The 25,482-nt window shown below is 36.8% G+C and overlaps 1 protein-coding gene across 2 annotated transcripts in view; it reads left to right on the forward strand.

Moving 5' to 3' along the window:
- The first annotated feature begins 1,283 nt into the window (after positions 1–1,283).
- The window catches only part of Srp9 (signal recognition particle 9), a 47,476-nt gene continuing 23,277 nt past the window's right edge, over positions 1,284–25,482 (forward strand). Inside the window, exons 1-4 of one of the 2 annotated variants that reach the window (XM_021727166.3) lie at positions 1,284–1,433; positions 1,504–1,581; positions 6,703–6,771; positions 11,124–12,549. In XM_021727166.3, the coding sequence (XP_021582841.1) occupies positions 1,510–1,581; positions 6,703–6,771; positions 11,124–11,243 (261 nt within the window). In that variant the 5' untranslated portion in view covers positions 1,284–1,433; positions 1,504–1,509 and the 3' untranslated portion in view covers positions 11,244–12,549. Of the gene's footprint in view, positions 1,582–6,702; positions 6,772–11,123; positions 12,550–25,482 lie in introns of those variants that run through there. The other variant, XM_078022912.1, reaches the window with a different exon arrangement.

The following is a 25,482-nucleotide window of genomic DNA, read 5'->3' on the forward strand; positions in this document are numbered from 1 at the left end:
AAGCTGGCTTTGAACTCTCGATCCTCCTTCCTCAATCTCTCGAGCCACTGTGATTACAGGCCTGCACAAGTGCATGCAGCTTTCAATCAGTCTTAACATGCAGCTGCAGCCCTGTAAAATGCAAATATGGTCAGAAGCAGGAAGAATGCTTGAGTGTTAGCCTGGGTAATATAGCAAGATAGGAACGGGGTAGGAAGAAGAGAAGAAGGAGAAAGAGGAAGAAAATTAATAAAAATAAGGGGGGTGGGATCTGTTTAAAGCCTTTCAAAGGACAAAAAGTACTAATCTATAGTAGCAGAAAGTATATCTGTGCTGGATAGGATGGCACACACCTGTAATCCCAGTGACTCCAGAGCCTGAGAAAGATGACTGCAAGTTCTAAGCCAGCCTCAGGACTTAGCAAGGCTCTCAACAACTTAGAAAGATCCTTTCTCAAAATAAAAATAAATAAATAAAAAGGGCTGGGGATATAGCTCAGTGGTGAAGTGCCCCTGGGTTCAATCCCCAGTACCAAAAGAATTTAAAAAAAATATATGTTTAAAGCATATCCATAGGAATAGGAGTGAAAGTTTGAGAACTGAATATAAGGAAGCATGAGGGAAATTTCTGGAGATGAAAAATGTTCTATATCTTGATTGTGGTATTTAGGTATGTGGGTATATACCCAATGGGTATATACATTTGTCAAAATGCATGAAACTGTACACTTAAAATTGGTGCGTTTTATTATATGTAAAATATACCTCAATAAACTTTATTTGTAAAAGGTACCCTTCTATGGCACCAATGGCCTGATGGACAAAATTCAAATTTCATATCCTAGCATATTCAATGATATGGCTCCTCTCCTTTCTACTCTTCTCACGTCCCCTAAACACCTTTTATATTATTAATAGTTCACTGCAGATCTACAATGGGCCTCTTCCTTGCCTGCCAGTTCAACTTGTGTCAGCCTCTGTGAGCTTATTCCCCAGCCCCAAATAACTATTCTTTTGGGCTCGCTGCACTGGCCCTAAATAAATATTTACCATAAAAAGTTTTTGGTTTCGCTCCTGTTATGTGTCTCCCTTCCTTCACCAGACTATGTGTGTGATGGCTGGACCTTGTCATTTCATGCTTATATCTCCGCTCCTATCACAATCTTTGTTAAAGAAACCTGGACTTCATTATTGCAGTCCAACCCAGGGGGCAACCGGAGAGACGCTGCCCCTCCACTCCTGCAGGAGGCGCTGTGGCAAACGCCATCCGTCGGCCTGCTCTTGACTTCCTTGGGCTACACGCTGGGGCCTCCGCCCCCTCCCTTGTAACATCCCTCTTGCCCATTGGACGAGCGCGGTCGGAGCTATCCAACGGAGCAAGGCGTTGGTGCGAGGAGGCACCACCATCTTTGAGCATCTGGGACTCCTACGTTGGTCGGCTACCGCAGGTTGTAGGTAGGTAGGTGGGCCAGGCAGGGCCGCCTCCGGCCCTTTAGGCTTGCTTCTCATTCCCATTCCATCCCAGGCCACGATGCCGCAGTACCAGACCTGGGAGGAGTTTAGCCGTGCGGCCGAAAAGCTCTACCTCGCTGACCCTATGAAGGTAAATAGTGGGGCCTCTGCCCTCGGGTCCCGACCCGGGATCAGGATGTCTTCCCTGCCGTCCGCTCGAGCTCAGGGGTTTCTTTAGTATTTCCAGGAGGTGGTGGGAGGGAGCCGAGTTGGACCCCGCCAAATCTAATTGTACCTGCTGTCCTCTCTCTATCCCCAACTCGAGTGGCCCAGTGAGGTCCTGATCATCAGTTAGGATCGTTTCATTCGTAACCGTCAGTACAGACGCTTCCAGTCCCTGAACTTCCTCTATGGCTTTGATGGCTTTACGTGTCTCTAAGGCCAGGGCTCCTCCCTCTGCAGCTCCGGATTCCTGTCCGTTAGGTGTCTTGGTGCCGGTTTCCCCTACCACCAAGATGTAAATAAATGTTCCTCGGATATATAAAACAGGGATGTTAATTCTTTTGACAGCCCAGGCTTTCTTTAAAGAAATCTGTTTGGAAGAGATATGTCCCTGCCCAAAGGGGGTTCTTAATGTTTTGAGGGTCCGTGGCCTAAATTTTGAGAATGTTTGCACCCTGTTCCAGGAAAACGCACTTAGGCATAAATGTTTGCAAAAGGTTTCATTCCCCACCTCACCATGCCAGATTTACTTCTGTGGGAAACACAAAGGGAAGATGCAGCCTATCCCTTAAGGAGCTGGTATTTTTGGAAGGTACTATGGATAAATGTGAATATATCCTTTGGAGAAGAAAGAAAAAGAAAAGCGGTTACTCTCAAGAAACGGAGCTCAGATTTTACTGATATTTTCATTGATCAGTAAATAATATCGACTGTGTTTTAAAGGTATATTTTGGGCTGGTAACCTGTAACTCCCGCGCCACATGTTGTTTATATTGAGCATCATTTAAATGGGGCAGCAAAATGTGTTGATACTATAATTAAAAATAGTATTAGACCCATGGAAAGACCTAAATAACCAAATTACTAAAACATTTTCAGTGCCATTTTTAAACTAATATAACAATACTTTATTAGTTTCATTTGTAAAATATTAAGGTTCTTCATAAAGTGATATAATAAATAATAAAGTGAATTAGATATTTTTGAAATCAAGTACTTACTTGACACTAGTGAGTGCTGACTGTTCCATTTGGTGGTTTTCCTTTCCCCTGGTTACAGGGTCATTTGTTTCTTCAGTCAATCTATATACCATGAGATAGTATGAGATTTTTGTCCAAAAGCACCCACAGATTTATATATTCAAATATTTTTATATTTGAATATATAAATATTCAAATATTTTGAATCAAAATATTCAAATATTTTCAAAAAATATTTGTAAAGACAGTAAAGAATATACAGAGTCACCTCAAAAGAGGCTGTATTTCAAGAATGTGGCAGTAGTTATAGGGCAAATGAAAATTAAAATAGTAATTGGAGAACATCACTGTGAACAAAAGCATTTCTAGACTAGACAAGAGGGAAAACCTTTCAGTTCTTCACCCAGCTGAATAATTTCAGTGGCCTAAAACTTCTGCATCCTCAGGATGGCTTTCTACTGCCTTTTAACTAATTTGTGGATGGAGAGGTTGAAAAGAGGATGAAAAGAGTTTTATTGAGTGCATTCTATGTAACAGGCATCTTTCATATATGTATAGTTTAGGGCTAGAGATGTGGTTTAGTGGCGAGTGCTTGCCTGGTAAGCATGAAGCCTGGGGTTCAAAAGAAAAAACAAAAACAGCAGAATGTATAATTGGAATGTGTATGTATAATTTATTTGAACAACTGCAGCAACTGTGTTAGTTAGCTTTGAGTCATTCGTGTCCATAATACTTAACAAAAGCAATTTAGAAGAGGGAAAGTTTATTTTGGACTCATGGGTTCAGAGGTCCATGGTAGGCCGATGCCATTTCTCTGAGTGAGGCAGAAGATCATGCCAATGGTATGGTGGAAGAGAGCTTCTTAGCTCAGGGCAACCAGGAAACAGAGAAGAGGCCAGGGACAGATATAGCCCCTAAGATCATGCTCCCAGTGACCCACTTCCTCTAGCTGTGCCCTTCCCACATATAGTTAGCACCTAGAAGGCCATTCAGATTATTAATCCATCAAATAGATGAGTCTACTGATGAGGTCAGAGCTCTCATGAATCATCATTGCTGCATTGCCCACAACATGAGCTTCTGGGGAAACATTCAAGATCCAAACCATGGTAGCAACCCATTGAGGTGGATAAATAAACAGTCTTAGATTCTATAAATTGTTTGCCTAATATCTAAGAGATTAAGCTGAAATACAGATTTAGGCTCTGAACTCCAAGTCCATTCTGCTTTTACCAGGGATAAAGAAAAAATTTTGGCCAGGTGCAGTGGCACACCCCTGTTATCCCAGTGACTTAGAATGCTGAGGCAAGAGAATCACAAGTTCAAAGTCAGCCTCAGCAACTTAAGGAGACTGTCTCAAAAAATAAAAAGGACTAGGGATATAGCTCAGTTGGTAGAGTGCTTGACTCGCATGCATAAGGTCCTGAGTTCAATCCCCAGCACCACAAAAAAAGTAAATTTTAAAAAAAAAGGGTTGAGGATGTGGCTCAGTGGTTAAGTGCTTCTGGGTTCAATTCCTGGTACTAAAAGAAAAAGAAAGAAAGAAAATTTCTTTTTCAGGACTCTGGAGTCTATTTTCCAAAATCTCTGTCCTCTCATACCAGCATATTTAGGTTGATGATTGTATCTGTCCTCTTTTACCACTCACAACATAGCTCTAATTGAAAATGGTTTTACTGATAGACTGTATAATAACTTCTTAGTTACTCTGTCTATCCTTTTTAGTCTCTCCTTCACACTTGCTACAGCTGTCTAAAAAACAAAAATTGAATTGTTCCCTGCTTTAAAAATTTCATTGATTAATGAATAAAGCCCCAACTCTCAGTCTCTGTCTGACCCTCTTTCCAGCCAGGCATTGTTTACCCCCATTTCCACCATCTTCAACTATAGACTCAGTGAAACTACCGAATTCATCAGATCATTATTCAGAATACTTATCCTTTCTCCAACCTTCTTTCTTAGAGGTGGGAAAAATGCATTTTTCTTTTAGTCAACTTTTTGTCACTCTGACCAAAATACCTGACAAGAACAAATTAGACAAGGAAAGGTTTATTTTGACTTGCTGATGCAGAGATCTCCGTCCATGGTTTGTTGACTCCATTGCTTTGGGCCTGAAGTGAGACAGAAGAAAGGTGTGGTGAAAAAAGCTGCTTAGCTCAGGGCAGCCTGGAAGCAGAGTAGAGAGTGAGAAGCCAGGGACAAAATATAATTTCCAAGGTGTACACCCAGTGACCTCCTTACTCCAGCCTCATCCCACCTGTCTACAGTTACCACCCAGTAATCCATTGAAATTATTAATCCAGTAAATGGACTAATTTCCTTATTAGGTAATAGTTCTCATAACCTAATTATTTCACCTCTGAATGTTCCTGCATTAAGTGAGCTTTTTGGGAGGCATCTCATATCTAAACTAAGGAAAGAGTCACCTAAAAGAAGTGACTCTTTCCCTTCTCCCAGTGTAAATTGTTTTCTCTTTTTAGTAGTTTACCTATGTATGCCTTTATAGGCTTAATTAATTCTGTTTTATGTTTTGGTTATTTTGGTTGGTTGAATTCAAAGTTCCTAAGAGGGCAAATATCTTGACTTTTTTCCTCTCCTTTCCTGGCACATGCGTGACACAGTGGCTCAGGTGCCCCTTAAGCTACAAAACGGAACCCTATCTTACAGAACCATATGCCCTTTAACTCTCATTTCTTCTAGTGAAACCAGTGAGTATTCTCTTAACTGAGAGTTAAAACTTTATATAGTTGTCATGCTTAGTATATTTTTAAATTTTGGTTTCTTTTGTTTTTAAAATTAAATTTTTAAAAATAAGTAAAACGGTTTAATAGTTCAGTAAATGTTTCACAAACATTCTGGTTATTATTTCTCTCTACTTAAATGTGGGTGAGTTCCTTTTCCCTTATCAAGACACATCTCCAAGAGATGTAACTTTTTTTTTTTTTTTTTGCAATCCCAGGAGTACAGAGAGCATAATGGGAAAAGTTGTAGGTTATAGCTGTATTATTAGCCCTTTTTAGTTTCCAGAATTGTTTTGACACTTTTTGTGCTACATTGTAAGCATTTTAAAACTATATTCCTGTTTTGGCTTATAAATTCTTAGCAGTTTTTGAAACAGCTAGCTAAGCAAGAGTTACTGGTATTGTATAGCCAAAAAAAAAAAAAAAAAAAAAAAACTGCTGATTATGCTTGCTTGCATCCATCAGTAAAAGAACAAAAAAAAAAGTTCACAGAATCTGGAAGTTACTGGATATTGTCTTATATTCTAATATCTGAACAATATCTTGGCTACTTAACTAGAATACTGAACAACATCAGTGTAAGTTTTTGGAAAAGTTGTTGCTAAGAGACTTCTTTTTGAATCTGCCTTCTGACAGCCATGGAAGGATAGAAACTCTGTCCAGAGATAGAAGCACTGTTTCCCTGAAAAATGAATTTGAGCTTTTTGTTTGTTTTTATTTTTGTGGTGGTGGGGATTAAACCTAGGGCTTCAGGCATGCTAGGCAAGTGCTCTACCACTGAGCTATATCTCCAGCACTATAATTGGACTTATTAACCAGCCATTTCTGCTTATTTGTTTTCCTTTTCCTGTTATTTTTCCATGACTAGGTGTGCTGGCATATATTCTCACTGGGAAAAAAAAGCCAAACTATCTTATAGTCTCTCAGACATTCCCTGAGTATGAATATGCTTTGGGAGTTTTCTTTAGACTGGCTGCAATTATAATATCCAAGTTTTTAAAAAATATCTTTATTTATTTTTAAGTGGTGTTGAGGATTGAACCCAATGCCTCACATGTGCAAGGCAAGCGCTCTACCACTAAGCTACAGCCCCAGCCCTCCCACCTTTTTTTTTAATTTAAGTATTTAAAGTGTAGCACAAGGAATGAACTAAAATGACTTCTTTTTTTGAAACTTTATAATTTCAGTAATGACAAAACTATAATAAAGATGCCTTTAGATGTTTTGGGTGTTTATTCTAAAAGGATCCTTTCAGCCTACCTGAAGACTAAATTATTTAGAGAAATGACATCTGTCTTTACTATTTCTAAATATGTGTTTTTATTTCAGGCACGTGTCGTTCTCAAATATAGGCATTCTGATGGGAGTCTGTGTATTAAAGTAACAGATGATTTAGTTGTAAGTATACATTTTTATTTGTTGCATACTTTCAGATTTTTTTTAGTTGATCACTTGAAATTAATTATATATAGAATTTATGCAGATTACCCATTAGGATGCTTCTTTTGCCTTTTATTCCAAAATGATGAGCCTCATTCTAGAAGCTACTTTTATAGACATTCAAGAAATAATTTTACTTGCCTCATCATTGCAGCTTGTCAGGTGTGGCTTAACAGTTGCTTCCTCTGGACCTTAAGCAAAAGAAACATAGAGACCAAAATTGAATATAGGAGAGGAAAGGTTTCATTTTTGTTTGTGAGAGAAATAAACAATGGGGCTGGGTATATAGGTCCGTACTAGAGCACTTGCCTCACCTGCATGAGGCCCTGGGTTCAGTCCACAGCACCACAAAAAATAAAACAAGTAGTAGTAAACAATGTATTTGAACACAAGTTATAGACTTTGTTATTGTATCTCTCTTCTTTCTTGATGTGCTCACTCTTCTTACTTCCTCACATCCCATTCCTTCCTTGGCCCTCTGTCATCTGGTTTGTACCACTCACACTGCTCTTGGTGAAAGCTCATGAGCAGCATCTTTTTTTCAAACCCAGTAGTCTCATCACTTTATATTTTGTTTGATCCTTGCTCATTTTGAAACAAAGACTGCTCTCTCATGGAAATTATTATTTTGACACATGTAGCTAAATTTTATCTTAGCTTTCTTTGTTTCTGTCTCATTCTTTGATAATTGTTTCTTTGCTGTGTCTCCATAAATATTTGTTTCCCTAGAATTCTCTCCTTTGTTGTCTTTTTCATATTATGGCATCTGGAGCAAATCCTTCAGTTGAGTCCAGTATTGCTTATATCTGTGTCTCCTTGCAAGTTTGCGTATTTAGTTCCCATTTTTCTTCTGATGTCCTGATTTAACTCTTAAGTATCTTTGCCTCAAATACTATTTAAAGTAAGTCCCTCCAGAGTGGAGCTTATCAGCTCTTTTCTGTCTGGCTCCTTCTCTTCCTACTTGAGTTGCATTGCCATCCACCTGGTCAGAAATCTTGGCATCATTTCCCTCATTCTCCTGTCCACTCATTGTTTATTTGAAACCTGTTTTGATCTCCTCATAAATCACATACACTTTGCTAGGCATTTGGAGTTACTGATTCAAGAGCTCCTTCCTCATTTTTCCTGTCACAGACTCTCCATCTTTGCACTTACTCTCTTTATGTTTACGATTTTATCTCTTGTCTGGCCTGTTAGAATAGACTTCCAACTATATCCTTTCTTTTTTTGTTCACTGTTTATTGCTGCCACAATCTTTCTTTCTTCAATTTCATATTCCCCTATTCTCTGTTTTCTATGAGCTCCTTTAACATACTGTGGTTAGGCCTCTGCTTTTGAACATTTTGTTTCTTCCTTTGCAATATTGAATCCCACCCCCATTCCCAATGTGGGAAGACGGATCATCTTTCAAAACCAGACTCATGAGGATTGTTTCATTTCTTTTTGATTTCTCTTGTGCTGTATCACAATTATCTTTTTAACAGACTTGTTGCTGGGCTGGGGTTGTGGCTCAGTAGTAGAGAATTTGCCTCATGTATGTGAGACACTGGGTTCAATTCTCAGCACCACACATAAATAAATGAATAAAATAAAGGTCCATCAACAACTAAAAAACTTTTTTAAAAATAGACTTATTGCTTCAAGATAATAGAGGTAGATGAGTAATATTCTTACCTGTATTCTTACCCTTAGTCTATCTTGATCCAGAGAGTACTCAGTAAACATTTAAAAAAATAGTTTAATTCTTCTAAAAAATCACTTTTGGTCATATATCATATTTGTGTCTGGGGTTCCATTATGAGGTTGCATGAAGTCAGAACTTTTAATGATTACCATGTTTCCTAAGGACCAGTTGAATCTGGTGGAGTAACTAAAAATGTGGAAAAGGAAGAAAAAATTGAGATGATTCAAGAGGTCTGAATCCTAGCTTAACCATTTATTAGCATTTTGACCTTGGAAAAATTTGCCCTTCTGGATCTCAGTTTCCTCATCTATAAAATGCCATAATAATAGTCTGTTTACCTGATTGTGATGCTGTGGAAAGCAAACAAAATATGTGAAAGTATCTAGCATTAGTGCTTGTGACTTGTTAGAATAAATAAATGTATTCTTGAATCTTGAGCATTCCACATTGAGAAAAAGTTTAATTGTGATTATTCCAGAGTGGTTAAGATATACCTGCTGAAGAGAAACAGATATGCCTTGTTTTAAAAACGGGGAGGGGAAATGCAGAATAAATTTTAATACAAAGGCTTTATCTCAAGGTGATTTTTTTGTATGTGTGCCCCTCTGGTCTCAGTTTTGGCCAGAGGGATATCAAAGTCACCAAGAATAATTTGGAGGTTGCCAAGGACTTGTTTAAAAGTTTTTTCAAGTCTGACCGAGAACTCTGACATTTAGAAATACAAAAGAAGGGCTGGGGATATAGCTCAGTTGGTAGAGTGCTTGCTTAGCATGCACAAGACCCTGGGTTCAATCCCCAGCAACATACACACACACAAAAAAAAAAAAGAAAGAAAGAAAGAAAAGAAAGAAATAGATAAGGAGAAGTGAATTTTTTAAAAAAAAAAAAAAAGTCTTTATCTCCAAGTAATAGCTTTTTTGCCCCTCATAATTTAAGGATCCATGTTAAGCAATATCAGAAATAATTTATTTGGCATTTTTTTTATTCCATTTCCTAAAACTACTAAGAATTAAACCATATCTAGAAATATCCAGAAGGGACTAAAAAAAGTTTGTATACAGCCTTCACTAATTTTAAAAGCTAATAATTTCATCAGAAAACTTGGTCTTAAACTTTATTCATCATTATCACCACATAGCTTTGATATTTTTTATGATTACATGTATGTATCATTTTTTCCCCCTAATCCCCTAAATGATTTATAATTTTCTCTTTCTTGGGCACTGGGTATTGAACCCTGGGGTGTTTTATCATTGAGCTATATATTCCCAGTCCTTTTTATTTTGAGACAAGGGCTTTATAAGTTGCTGAGGCTGACCTCACACTTAAGGATCCTTTGCTTTATCGCCTCCCAAGTTTCTGGGTTTAATGTAGGCATGTACCATGTCTGCCTTAGTATGGCCTTATTACAAGGTTTCCATACAAATTTGTACAGTGTGTGGGTAATTTTTTTAATTAACTTATTTTTTTTAGTTTTAGGTGGGCACAATATCTTTATTTTTATTTTTATGTGGTGCTGAGGATTGAACCCAGTGCCTCGCGCATGCCAGATGAGCACACTACCACTTGAGCCACATCCCCAGCCCTAAATTTTTTTTTTAAGTGAGTTCTTTAAAGACTACATGAATTCAGATCAGTTGGGCATGGTGAGGTTGAATTTCCAAGTTATTTAAGTTAATGACTTATTATAGGATCATTAGTTCCTGTTGTATAAAACTCATGTGGACCTCTAGGTGGGTTAAAGAAAAATGGACCTAATTACAAAATGAGAAAAGGCTGCCAGCTCAAAGTTGGTATGTTTGAAGATTTTAGAACAAATGGTTTTATGACTAACTATAAGCATATCTAAGGTTTTGGGTTGGTTTAAAAATTATAATAAATACCTTTAGAAAATCAAGATTGGACAGACTTAGTTGATTTGATTTAATTATGCACCAGCTAGAAGCAGGGAATTCTAGACTTTGAAGAAAAATATTGTTAAACCCATAATTTCACAGATAGGGAACGGGATCCTAAGTTTTTTTGTTTTTGTTTTTTGGCTTTTTTTTCCCACTGTAACTCAGTTATTAGTGACTGTTTTCCAGGAGAGAATATCTAATTTAAGTCCTTAAATTCTTCTCATCAGCCCACAACAGGATTTAATACATTACTAACTGATCATTTTTTAGAAGTTTCTAGTAGATATTGAATAATTTTGAATCCTCAGAAGTGGTATTCAAAATGCCATTCCTAAAGCCAGATATGGTGGTACATTCCTGTAGTCCTGCTGACTTGGAAGGCTGAGACAGGAGGATCACTAGTTTGATGCCTGCCTAGCAATTTAGCAAGGCCCTAAGTAACCTAGCAAGATTCTATCTCAAAATAAAAAATAAAAAGGGCTGTGGAATGTTTCTCAGTGGTAAAGTGACCCTGGGTCCAATCCCCTGTACAAAAAAAAAATACCATTCTTTTAAGGAATGTAATTGCTGGAAGCTTGTGAACTTGAGTGCAGTTTGTCCTTTGACTGTAGAGAAAATAGAGCAAAACAATGGTAGGAAGGACTCTCAGAGTTTTTCCTAATTACTGTTTTCACAGTGCCAGTATCTGGTTTTACTTAGTTAATGTATAATTTTAAAATTTCTGACAGTGTTTGGTGTATAGAACAGATCAAGCTCAAGATGTAAAGAAGATTGAGAAATTCCACAGTCAACTAATGCGACTTATGGTAGCCAAGGAATCCCGCAGTGTTGCCATGGAAACGGACTGACTGGTTTGAAATGAAGACTCTTTTTGTCATGTTCTTAGGAAGTAAATATCTTTTGAATTTGAGGAAGTGTTGACAAAAAATACTTTATGTAACTAAGTGAGCTATTCAAAAGCTGAGAGATCTTTTTTTGTACTTTATTTTTAATGTTTACTTTAGAGAGCTAGGAATATAAATGCTTTCTGTTAGAAAGCCATTATTTATCTTTGAAAATTAAATAAGAAATGCATCTGTCTCAGAAACTTTTTGCAGATTATTTGATGTTGGCCAAAATATACAATTATTTCTCTGGTAAATTTATATTAGTAATTTAAAATGAATACCAAAAAAAGCCAGTTCTTCCTTAAATTTAGTTTGTCTGTCTTTAAGAGAAAATTAAATGTAACCATTGTGCTGGATCATTATATTTCTTTTGGAACATAAAATTTGTGTTGTTAATAACCAATAAACTTATAGTAACTGGAATTAACTATACAAAACAGTATGGCTGATTATGTCCAGTAGTGTAGTCTCAGTTATATCTAAAAGTAGTTAAGAATAACATATTCTTTACCTTAAGCTTTTCCAATTTAAACTACCTTTTTTTTTGCTAATAAGGATTGAACCCAAGAGTGCTTAACCACTGAGCCACATCCCCAGTCCTCTTTTTATGTTTTATTTTGAGATAGGATCTCACTAAGTTGCTTAGAGCATCGCTCAGTTGCTGAGATTGACTTTGAACTTGCAGTCCTCCTGCCTCAGCCTCCTGAGTCACTGGGATTATAGGCATGCACCGTTGTGCCCAATTAAACTACATAGGGGATTTATAGTATCAGTATCAGCTTGTTAAGCAATGAATGACTGTGATAAAAACAACAGCAGTTATTTGAATACATGATCAGAATAATGATCACTATAATGGACTGGAACCACTGTATTACAGAATATTTGCTACATATTTCCCATGAGAAATATTTCTCAGAAGGGCTAAGGATTATATGAATTGTTAAACATTTGCATACTTCCATGATACCCCTGCCCATTTTCTTTTCTTACCTCAGCTGTTAAACATGTTGTCATGCTGTTATATGTTTTCTAGTAAACCAGAAATATGACATTATTTCATATTTATATTTGTAATTTGATTTTACTATCTAAATGTAATGTTCTTATGTTGATTCCTTGGGTGAAGTGAAGGCACTATGTTAAAATACATATATTTTTGTAGTAATTTGTCACGTTGAACAACATTTTAGTTTGGAAGGTTCCATTAGCCATATAAGAATTTTGGATTGTTTTAGAGGTCAGTAAATAAAAAGCATTACATAGATTTATGTTGTTTTGGTTGAAGTTTTTAACTTCTCAAAAATTATTGATTTCTTGACTAGAGCATACTGTATTCACTTAGTCTAAAGTAAGCCTCTAATGATACTGAAAGCATTTTTTGTTCTTTTTCTCAGCACTTTTTTATTACATGACTTTTTAAAACTGTATGTTAATGGTTGGATTATTCTCCTGAATTAGAAAAGTAGCATCAAATAATATAGAGATTTTTAGATTTCCAGTCTTTTCCCTCAAAATTAATGGGGCAATGATGGGGTTTGGCTTTTTTCCTTCTCATTTACAATTTTTCACTTTAACACTACTTTATAGAGACACACCTGAAAGGGAGGGACTAGTTGCAGCTTATAGATGTTCAAGAGCAGAGGTTTAAAGTTACACTGCCCAAGTTGCAATATTGGCTCCACTAGCTCCTAACTCTGTTCCACACAGGATACTTCTCTGAGTCTTTACTTTCTTCTCTGGAAATTGAGCTAACAACAGTACCTTCCTCATTGGTCTTTATGAGGATTAAATGGCATGATCCATTTTAAGATTTTTGGCACAGTGTCTAGAACACAGTAAAGAACAATAAACTGTACTATTATTATTAGGATGATTATTTTTGAGGAGGAGAAGAAAGAGTATAAGTAACCAGCTCTTTAAGTTTTCTCATGAGGATTTTTGCTCTTTTTGTTCTGTTTTGTTTTAGTGATGATGGTTCAACCTAGGGCCTCGCACATGCTAGGCAAGCACTCTGCCCGTGATCCTTTGCCCATTTTATTTTTGTTCTGAGACAGGGTCTTGCTAAATTGCACAGGCTGATTTCAAATTTATGATCTTCCTGCTTCAGCCTCCTGAGTACCTAGGATTACAGGCATGTGCTGCCATGTCCACATTTCTCATAAGTACTAGTTGGTAAGTACTCGTTGGGCTGGTTCCAGATAAAGATGGAGTAAGTGTGTCCTACTGTAAGTCTCCTGCTGTTAATGCATAAGCTATCTCTGGAAAGAAAATAGTAGCAGGTAGATTGGGGAAGACAAGAATTTGAAGTAATACTGACACAGTGGCAAGTCTTCCATCTCCCCCCCCCCCCCCCCCCCCCCCCGCTGTCCTGCATCTTGAACTCAGCACATTGGAAACTAGCATTCAGAGAGTGCCAGGAGCTCTCTAGATCTGGCTCAAGGAGTAGAAAGGGAAATTCTAATATTCAAAGAGAGTGCAGAAACCCTTTTGTTTCATTTTCCTTTCTGTTTTTTACATCCCGTCTTACATAAAGTCCAGTGGTAGTGACACTGTTGACTATTGGCAGTGGGAATCTACAAGAGTCAGCTCTGAGACCAAGGACCCCTTCTTCAGTAGAGTTATGTTTCTGAAAGGATTAAATGGTATGATCCATTTTAAGATTTTTAGCACAGTGTCTGGAACATAGTAAAGCCAGTCCCCGTTGTTTTTCCTCTCTGTCCTCCATCCATGTGGCCTTGGACGCAAACACAGTGGCAAAAGTACACAGCCTCAGTCTTTTTGCCAAAGAACAAATAAAAGGAACCAGGAAGTATTGGGAAGGTTACAGAGAGGAAGGAACTCTGCCACAGAAAATTGATCCCATTAAGTTGTTTATGAACTCTTCAGTTCACCCTGCCCCCAAAACTACTCATGGGTCTTATCTCATGCAGTATACCAAAGACTTGAAGAGCTGCGCTCAGGAAGACCACCACTCAGATCCCAGGCTAGAAATTGGGAGATATTCACGTGGAATAGGCCCAAATAGCCTTGCCAAAGTTTTAAAAGTTTAACTGATTCTGGAATCACAGCCCATATAAGGTAGGTTGAGCTGGAACCTAGCCAGGGTGCTTTCAGAATCAAACTGAAATTCAATATTCTTTACAGGATTTAAACAAGATCCAGAGCTTAATAACATTATTCAAAATCTTGGAATATAATCCAAAATTACTCAGGACACCAGGAAATGGGAAGATCTCAACTGTTATGGGAAAAGACAATAGATGCAAGCATTGAGATGTCACAGATGTTGAAATGATCTGATAAAAGACATTAAAGCAGCTATTTAAAAAGTGTTCCAGCAAGGGCTGGGTTTGTAGCTCAGCGATAGAGCGCTTGTCTCGCATGAGTGAGGCACTGGGTTCGATCCGCAGCACCACATAAAAATAAATATAAATAAATAAATAAAAACAAAATAAAGATATTGTGTCCATCTACAATTAAAAATACACACACACACACACACACACACACACGTGCTCCAGCAAGTAATCATGAAAATTTGAAACCAGTGGGATGGTGGGGGGGGAGTTACATAATCTCAGCAAAGAAAAGATACAAAAAATATCCAAGTGGAAATTTTGAAAAACACAATAACCAAAATTTAAAGCTCACTAACTGGTCTCAGAATGGAGGAAAGTCCGTGAAAAGTAAGATAAACCAGTACAATTTACCTAATCTGAAGAGAGAAAAAGATTTTGGGGGAAAAAAAAAACATTATTTTTTTTGAAAAGAGCTTTGGAGACCTGTGGGACAGTAATAAAAGATCTAAAATTACACCGTCAGGGTTTCAAAAAGAGGAGAAAATGTAGTGCTGAAAAAAAATTGAAGAAATATTAACTAGAAACTTTGCAAATTTTGTGAGAAACCTTTGTACTCAAGTTCCTGTCCACACCCAGATACATGATAATGAAACTGGGGAAAACTAAAGTGATACAGAAAGCATCCAGATAAAATAACTTATTACCTATAGGGAATCAATGATCTGAATGACTGGATTTCTTAGCAGAAATCATGAAGGCAAAAAAGAAGTAGCACATTTCTAAAATGCTGAGGGAACTGTTGACTCGGGCTTCTTTCTATATCCAGTGAAACCAGCCTTCAGGAATAAAAATTAAATAGAGCCAAATATGGATCAAAGAAAACAGATAAGTCATTATCAGGAGACATTACCTAAAACAAATTATTACAGGGAGTTTTTCCAACAGAAGGGAAATGACACAGAAAAACTGGAATAAAGGAATAACAAAAGAAATGGTAATTATCTGGGTTGAAAATAGATTTAGTTCTTGAGTTCTTAAAATATGTTGAGGACATTCATCCCAGCTATTCTGGTGGGGCTGAGGTAGAAGGATCACTTGAGCCCAGGAGTTCAAGGTCACCCTGGGTAACACAGGAAGACATGATCTCAAAATAAAACATAAAGGAGGTAGGCAAAGAGACTATATAATACTTTCCTGCATTCCACTGGAAGTGGTGAAATTTATTTTAAGTAGACTGAAATCAAGTATATTCAAATCCCTCAACCAACCATGGAAAGAACTATGCAAAAAAGATGTTTAATAAAAAGCCAGAGATGAAATAAAATGGAATGATAAAATGTGTTTAATTGAAAGGGAAACAAGAAACAAACACAAAAATAATTCAATGGTAGACCTAAATGCAAATATATCAGTACTTACATTAAATGCAAATAGTCTGAGCAAACAAAGGTGATCACAAAGGATTTTTAAAAATTACTGAGCCAAATATATCTTCAGTATAAGAAAATTACTTCAAAAAAAATATACCAGATAGGTTAAACCTCCAGGAAAAGAGATGACCATGCAAATATGCTAGTCAGAAGAAAACTAGCATGACTGTATTAATATTAGACAAAGTAAAACTCAGAGTAAAGAAATTTTGCAGGGAGAAAAAAGGACAGAATATATTTATTAAAAGGTCAGATCACCAAGAAGACATAATAATCATGAACGTGATCACACATAAACACCTTCAAAATGCATGGAACAAAGCTGAGACGACTGAAAGAAACAAAAATCCACAATAGCAGCACTACATTTTCTCCTCTTTTTGGAATGGTGGCACATGCCTATAATCCCAGAGACTCAGGTTGAGGCAGGAGGATCAAACTTCGAAGCCAACCTCAGCAATTTAGTGAGATCCTAAGCAATTTCTTTAAGATCCTGTCTCAAAAATTAAAGGTCTGGGAATGTAGCTCAGTGGTTAAGCACCCCTGAATTCAACCTCAGTACAAAAAAAAAAAAAAAGTTCCAGAATAACATTTGAAAGCCAATGTAATTCTGACACTGTAAAGTTAGTCTGGAGTTAACACAGACTTTATAGATTAAGAGCAAAAATTTCAGGGCTAGGGATATAGCTCAGTTGGCAGAGTGCTTGCCTTACATGCACAAGGCCCTGGGTTCTAATCCCCAGTACCACAAAAAAAAAAAAAAAAATGAGGCTCCCTCATTCTACAAGTTATAAGCTCTGGTATTCCCAGAAGAAATACATAGTGTAAGGTTTGCAAGGGTCCCAGATGGTAAGTGGCAGTGTTACAGGAACATAATAATAATGTTTTATATCCTCAGCTCAAGTTACTCTCCCAAAGCACTGATATGGGATTATCAACCAGGAACCTTACCCAAGCTTCAGATACCCAGAGTTCCATTATGTACGAATGATTGAATCATTGGCTATGTGATTAAATTCAGACTCCATCCCCCCCTTTTCCTGCTCAGAGGATGGGATGATATCACTTGGTTTAAAACCCCAAGTCTTTAATTTACATGGCTGATCTTTCTGTCATGGCCAGCCCCTATTCTGAGTTATCTCATTAGGTTAAATTCAGTCAGTCCCAGGGGCCCACCATGAGTAATAAAGGCACTTTCTATTACTCAAGAAATTCTAAATAAAGATTTAAAGATTGTCTCCTAGGAAACATGGACAAAGACCAGAAAATTCTTTATGTACAATAAATACCTCAATACCCCTTTCAGTAACAGTACTAACAACTAAAAAATTAACAAGGATATAGAAGAATTGAATGAACAATATCATCAACCAACTGAATTGAATACACATTGTTTTCAGTGCTTGTGAAATAGTTTCATATTACGGAAACTAGCCAATGCAACAAGGCAAGAAAAATAAAAGACATTTACTTTGGAAGGGAAAATAACTGTCTATATTGATAGATAACTGATCGCATACATAAAGAATACTATGGGATCCACAAAAAGAACTACTAGAACTAATGAGTCTCTCAAGGTTGCAATTACAATATCAACATATACAATATGTACAATTTTATTTATATGATCAACAAACAGTTGGACACTGAAATAAAGAGAAGTACATTTTTAATAATATTAAAAGATATGCAAGACCTGTCAATGAAAGCTATAAGATGTTGATGAGTTCTTTTTTACCATGTGGGACCCCTGCAGACCTTACACTATGTATTTCTTCTGGGAATACCAGAGCTTATAACTTGTAGAATGAGGGAGCCTCATGGAATTGTGTGTGTGTGTGTGTGTGTGTGTGTTGCTGGGGATTAGAACCCAGGGCCTCGTGCATGATCCTCAGCAAGATCTTTTTTTTTTTTTTCAAATTGACATGCTGACTGAAATTCATATGGAAAAGCAAAGGACTCTGAATAGCTAAAACAACTTTGCTAGTAAAATTAAAGTTGAAAGACCAACATTACCTTTTTTCAAGTCTTATTATCAAGCTACAGTTGTTCAAGAGAGCATCAAGATAAACAAATAGATCAGTGGAAAAGAATAAGAGTCCACAAACAGATCCACATGTATATAGATAGCTGATTTTTTTTAATTGTGCTGGGGATTGAACCCAGGGACTTATGCAAGTTAGGCAAGTGCTCTACCACTGAACCACATCACCAGTACTTATATAAATAGCTTTTAACAAAGATTCAAAGATAATTGAATGGAGGAGAGGATAGTCTATTCAATAAATAGTACTGAAGCAATTAGATATCCATCTGTTTTTTAAAAGTGAACTTTTTGATCTCTACCTTGCATTATGGACAGAGATTAACTTAAAAAGATCAGAGTTCTTTTCTGATTGTAAAACCACAGAAAGATAGGGGGGAAAATGTTGAAAAAATGGTTTTTTTAATGTCTATTTTGGGGGGCAAAGGGAACTGAGGCTCAGAGAGGTGATGTCATTTAAAATTTTTTTTAAGACTTAAAACTTAGGTATAGCACCAGAAATACTATTCATTAATGGTAAACATTGGATAAAAACATTTTACAAACATTTAAAATTAAAAGGGAAAAGAATTAGTAAACTGGACTTCTTCAAAATTAAAATCATCTGCTCTCCTAAAAATACTGCTGAGAGAATGAAACAAGCCATGTATTAGAACAAATTATTTGTGAAGCATATGTCTGAAATGTTATTCATATCCAGAATTATATAAAGAATTTCTTAAAACTCAATAAGAAAACAACTGTATTAAAAATACCTTAGAAGATTTTAACAGAAATCACTGAATATGTACGTACAGATGTCAAATAAGCATGTGAAAGATATGCAGCACCATTAGTTGTTAGAGAAATGCAAATACAAATCTCAAGGTATAGCACACCTTTTAGAATGACTAAAATAAAAAAGATTGACCATACCAAGTGTTGACAATGATATAAAACAAACAATATTCATACACTGGTGGAACTATAAAACTGTACAACCACTTTGCAAAACAATGGAGGCTGGGGTTGCAGCTCAGTGGTAGAGTGCCCGCCTAGCACGTTTGAGGCCCTAGGTTCGATCCTCAGCACCACATAAAAATAAAGTTTTTTTAAAAAGTTATACATAAATCTGCCATATGGTACAGCCATTTTACTCCTAGGTATTTATCCCAAAGAAAATTTGTGTCCATACAAAGAATGGATGTAGTGTTTATTTGCAATAGCCCCAAACTGGAGATAACCTCAAAGTTCATGAAGAGATTTTTTGGGGAGGGTAAATATAGTATATCCATACCCAGGAATACTACTCAGCAATGAAAGGTAATGGACTATTTATTAAACATGACAAGGTAGTCGAAACTCAAAATAAGTATACTTATAAGGGAGCCAAACATAAAAGAATATATGCTGAATGATTTAAGTTATGCAAAATTCTAAAAAGTGCAAACTAATCTATGGTATAGTGACAGCAGATTACTGGCTTCTTTAGGGAAGGGAAATGGAGCTGTGAGGTATTATTGTGGGACCTGAAACTATTGGGGTTATGGATATTTTAATGTTTTAATTATGGTGACAGTCTCATAGGTATACACATATATTAATACATTGTACATTCTGCCATTCATTTTTTAAAGAAGGAAGGAGAACCTGCTGTGACAGCTGCCTTTAGCCAACAGCCTGCAGGCCATACCTGTGCAATTTACTGTAGCTCATACTAAGGTCATGCTTCTTCTGGGCTGCTCCCAGCCAATAACTGATTGTGGCAGGGGCACTTGAACTGGACTGTTCCTGCCCAATTTGACCTGGCCCAGACTCAGAGCTGCACTGCAGTTTGAAGCTCTTGGGGTCTTCCTTCCCCACTCTCATTTGAAGGTGTCAGATCTGCATGTGGTCTGAGGGCCTCTCCTACTACTCCTTCCCTTCTTCTTGCTGTCCATAAATCTCTCACACTCATTCCATCTTGGTATCTACTTTCTGGAAGGTTTGTATTATGGCAATATATCTTCAAGTATTTGTTGCCCATTTGAATTTAAAACTTTTAGCATTTTCTGTTGGGTCTCAAGGATCCTGGAACCTTGGACAAGTTATTTAACCTAAGTGCCTCAATTTCCTCAGATGTATGATGGGAAGACTAATAGTATTTATCTCATAGAGTGTTTATGAGAATTAAATGAATTAATATTTGTAACGTATTTAGAACAGTGCTTGGCAAATAGTAATTCCATATGTTTACTAAAATTTAAAAATAGCAGTTCTTGGGCTGGGGATGTAACTCAGTGGTAGACCTCTTGCCTAGCATGTGGAAGGCCCTGGGTTCTATTTCCTTATGTAGTCAGAATATCCTTTGTTAAATATATTGCAAACATTTTCTCCTTTCCTGGTACTTATAATTTATCTTTGTGTAAAAATACTTGTTTTGGCTTTCTGGAAATTGTTTCCTATTACAGCCATTTTTCAATTTATTTAATAATAAGTTGCCTCAAATTTAGTGATTTAAAACAGCACAAGTTTTATTCTCTGATGGGGCTGGATATTTGAAATGAGTGTGACATGGCTAATATCAAGGTGTTCACAGGGCTAGTAGTTCCTTTTGGAGTTTTAGGGGGGGAACTGATTCTTGTGTTTTCCAGCCATCCTCATTTCTTGGCTCAGTGTTTCATATGACACCGCCTTTCTTCACTGCATCCTTTGGCCCTCTCACTGCACTGTCTTCTTCCTAGTTTGGTCTCTCTTATCAAGACCCTTTTAATTACATTTAGTGCCAACCAAGGATAATCACCCCATCTTAATCTGCAAAGTTCCTTTTGCCATTTAAGTACTGGAACTAGATGATCGTGGAGCAATGCCTTCAAGATTCTGAAGGAAACTTCTTCTATCTTGGTATTTTATATCCAGCCAAACTATTCATTAATGGTAAACATTGGATAAAAACATTTTACAAACATTTAAAATTTTACTGAGTCAACAACCCCCAAATCTCACTAAGTCAACAAAAAGATTATTTTTCCACTCAAAGCTCTGCTTCTGCTCCAGTGTTATTCCAGGATCCAAGCTGAAAGATCAGAACTTGCAACAGCTCTGGGTCTGCTTGGATATCTCATAATATTCTATTGATGAAAGCAACTCACATGGCCAAGCCTGATGTCAGCTGCAGCAGGAATTATGTGCATCCACAGGGGGGCGCTAGAGGTCCCATGGCAAAGGGCAGTGGATGTCTGGACACATAATACTTCAAAAAATTTACAAAGAAGTTATTCAAGGATATGTTCCTTTAAAATAAAGGAGTGAAGCTAGAACGAAGAAATGTGGGAGGAAGCAGGACACCAACGGTAGAGAGTGGAAGGGATCCTCGAGGATGCCAAGAGAAAGTTCAGCATATAGCTCTGTGTCAGGTTGGGCACACCCCAACCAGAACTAGGCAGGTCAGAAGACTCCAGACACAGTCTTTAGGGAAATGAGATTGCTGGGTGCAGTGGCACACTTCTGTAATCCCAGCATTTAGGCTGAGGCATGAGAATTGCAAGTTTGAGGCCAGTCTGAACAACATTAGTGAGACCCCGTCTCAAAATAAAAAATCAAAGAGCTGGGGATGTAGCAGCTGTGGTAAAGCACCCCTGGGTTCAATACCCAGTACCAAAAAGAAAAGAAAAGGTGAAATTGAAGAAAATCAGATGTCAATGAATTTTTTATGAAGGGAAAAATTAAACAACTGGTAAAGAAGTTGGTGTTGAAGTAGTGACTAATGTATGTAGAAAACCAAGAAAAAAATTTTAAATATTAATTCTAGGGAAAACAAAATATCAGAAAGAAAAATAAACCATAGTTTACTGTAGTTCAGTCCTGAATTGCCTTCATTATAATAACACTGAATATTCATATGACTGAAATGAATTATTTTGAGAACATGGAAGAGTATGGGAAATCTAGGTATTAAGGTCAATTGAAGAAAGAGCTGATCTCCAAATTTGTTGAGGCCTTCCATATATAGTGCCTAAAATGAGATTTTAACAAAACGATGTTTTTGTTTTTGTTTTGCAGTAGAATGCTTGTTAGCATGTGCAAGACCCTGGGTTCAATCCCTAGCACTGCAAAAAATCAAAAAGTAAAAAACAAAAATAAACACTACAAGCATGTTATTTAGAGATATGGAGGGAGATGTCAAAAGAATCAGCTAAAGGGCTGGGGTTGTGGCTCAGCAGTAGAGCACTCACTAGCACATGCAAAGCCCTGGACAATACTCAATGCCACATAAAAATAAATAAATAAAATGAAGGGTATTGTGTGCAACTACAACTAAAAAATAAATATTAAAAAATAAAAAAGAGTACAAAGACACTCATTGGATGTTGTTTTAAAAAAAGAAACAGCTAAAAGTGTTAAATGTGGTTTTTGCTTTTCAAAAAAGGGAATGGGGGTGGGGAGATAAGAATTGTCTTTATTTGATTTGCTTATTTTTATATGGTGCTGCCTCACGCATGCTAGGCAAGCGCTCTACCACTAAGCCACAACCCTAGCCTTAAGAATTGTCTTTAAAACTTTGTAGAGCTAGTTGATACTTTGAACAATTGACTCTGATTAAAATATGAAGCTTAAATAACAATACCCCATCCTCTGCAAACCAAGAACAAGCACATGATTCTCTTAGGACACAGTCAATGCAGTGCCCAGTGCAGGTCCATAGGGGGCTCAAGAGGGACTTTATTTATTGTGACAAATTGCCACAATTTGCTGCTGTGTTTACAAACTACCTCCTTCACTTTCTTCAATTGACTTTGATATTCACACTATTACATTGTTGGTCATTGTCCTTGAATTTCTGAGAAGATAATACAGTCAGGGATCTCAAAATTATTATCAATTTGGAGTGATTATTATCAATTTGTTACATAAGTCTGTGTAACTTATGTAACCCATTTTTACATGGGTAAGTTTCTAGGAACTATAGATTCTGCTTAATTTGTGTTTTGGTTGATTGGTTAGCACCATAGGAACACAGGCAGTTGGTAACCACACTTGATCACAGAAATGATGAGCAAACACAGATTTGAGACAATTTTATGCAACTGACATTTTTACAAAACACTCGTTCCTTAGGACATTTGGTAAAACGCCCATTTGGTATCCCAACCATTTGGTACCCCTTCAATCTCCCTGTGGATTTTCAATCTGTTCATTTTGAAGTAGATAGTACTTTTATAATAAGTAGTAGCTATGACTGTACCCTTTTGAGAATCTAAGTTAAAGTCTGGTATAATCCTTGATCTGTTATGTTTCTGTGGTGATAAGGATTGAACCCAGGGCCTCACACAAGCTAGACATGTGCTCTACTACTAACCTACACCCCTGGCTCTCAATGATCTTTAAATTGTCATCTGGTAAGGAATTTATTGGCACATATGGAATGTTTCCAAAAAGGAGAAAATGCAGGACAGAAACCCAGTGGTGATTAACAATGAAGGAAAAGTTTGACGTGAGCAGAAAGAAAGAGCAGGTTAGTAGCACTGACCTGAAACCTGGGATTTGGAAGGGTGCAGGACATTCTAGAGGAGAAAACAACAAAGATGAGGGTGACTGATGGCCTCAGAAAATAGTATTTTAAAATTAAATTTTATTTTTATTCTTGCACATGGTTTAAAATATATGAAGTAACCAAGACTTAGAATAAAAAAATAATCCTTTGACCCTCATTTTTCCCATTCTATTTTTTGAGACTTTTGGTATTTACCTACTGTATAACTAAATAATATACTTATAATGCATTTTTTCATGTTAAGTATATTATTTCATGGTCAATTTTACACACTATAAATTGATTTTCCCCTATAGCAGATAAGGGCTTAACTCTCTTATACCCACCCCTGCTGCTCCCACTTCATCCTCTCGATATAATAATAATAATGATAATATTTGCTAAATTAATGATGTCTACATAATTGTATAAATTTTTTCCACTAAAAGCTAGTGTACTATCATTAATTTTCTTAAGCAATTTTGTTTTTCCTATAGTTAATCTTTTTTCTTTAGTATTCTATGTACTTTCCTTAGTTTTCTCACCAATATGCCATCATTTCTAACAAATGTCTGTTTATATTATTTTCCAAAAATTTTAACTTTGTCAGTTAATTAAGTCAGTCTTCCCCCTAGAGATCTGCCCCTGATGCCCTTTATCTTCCTTTTCTGATCTGGACAGGTTTCCCTCAAAGTTTGCTGCACAATTGTCCTTTGCTGTATTATATCCCCCAGCTTCCCAAATCTCTTGTTTTGCTAGAGCCTATCTTCTTTCTAGTAGTTTCCAGTACATTGAGATATAAAAATGTTTTAGTCCTTCCATATGTAGAAATGCCTTTAATTTGTCCTCACACTTCATTATGAAATTCTTTGTTGGAAATACTCTCCCACAGAAGGCTTTGCTTCACTATTGTTTAACATCAGTTGTTGCTGATGAGAAGTCTGATGTCATTCTGATATTGAGTCTTTTGTGCTAACCTGGTTTTTTATTGTCAGTCTCTCTAAATACTTTTAGGATCTTTTCTTTTTCTTTTTTCTTTAGTATTCTAAAATTTCACAACTTAAATTGGTGTGGATTTTTTAACATGAGTGTATATGTGTGTGTGTATATGTGTGTGTTACCATGGCCTCTTGAATGCCGGGCAAGTGCTCTACCACTGAACCATATCCTCAGCCCTTTTTTGACTTTTGAATGCACCCTCTCAATCTAGAGAATCCTTTCCTTTGGTCTGGGAAATATTCTTGGATTATTTCTTTAATAACTCCCTTCTTTCTCTCTTATAGAACTCATTATTAAGTCTGATGACTTCAGGATAGAACTTATGATTTTCTCCCCTGCCCCTTTTTCCTCCCTCTGTCCATCTCTTTGATTTGTGTTTTTCTTAATTACTCTGTTTTCTGGCCTTTCTATTAAAATTTATTTCAAAAAGTGTTTTCTAATTCTCTAAGTGTTTCTTTCCCCACTCTGTTTTATAGATGCAATGCATATCCTCATGTCTTGTTGTTTCTTTGAAGACTTTTCTACTTTTTGCCTTGTTTTGAATGACTGGGAACACTTTTTCCTCTATTTTGGACTCTGCCTTTCATATTAGTGGCTTTTATCAAGTGTGCAGTGATCCTTTACTATTTAGAAGTGAGGCACTGGAACGTTCTGTGTGGAACCCTTGTTGACCTCAGTTGGAGGGTGGTCAGACAGGAAGACATCTGTTTTGTTATGGGACCCCAAGTGTCATTACCTGTGGTTATATTCTCTGAATCTGCTCATTCACTTCAGAAATTCATACTTCTCCTTCCCTGGGGATTACTACCTGGAGAGAACAGTGTTCTGCGAACCCAAGAGGCTAAAGAAGCCTAGTTCAAAGACTTTATTTGATTGTCCTGTTTTCTGCTGGGTGTATCATCCCTGTTCCTGTCCTACATGTGCCTTGTATTCC

Source organism: Ictidomys tridecemlineatus, chromosome 10 (genome assembly GCF_052094955.1).
Source record: "Ictidomys tridecemlineatus isolate mIctTri1 chromosome 10, mIctTri1.hap1, whole genome shotgun sequence".
Lineage (NCBI taxonomy): Eukaryota > Metazoa > Chordata > Mammalia > Rodentia > Sciuridae > Ictidomys > Ictidomys tridecemlineatus.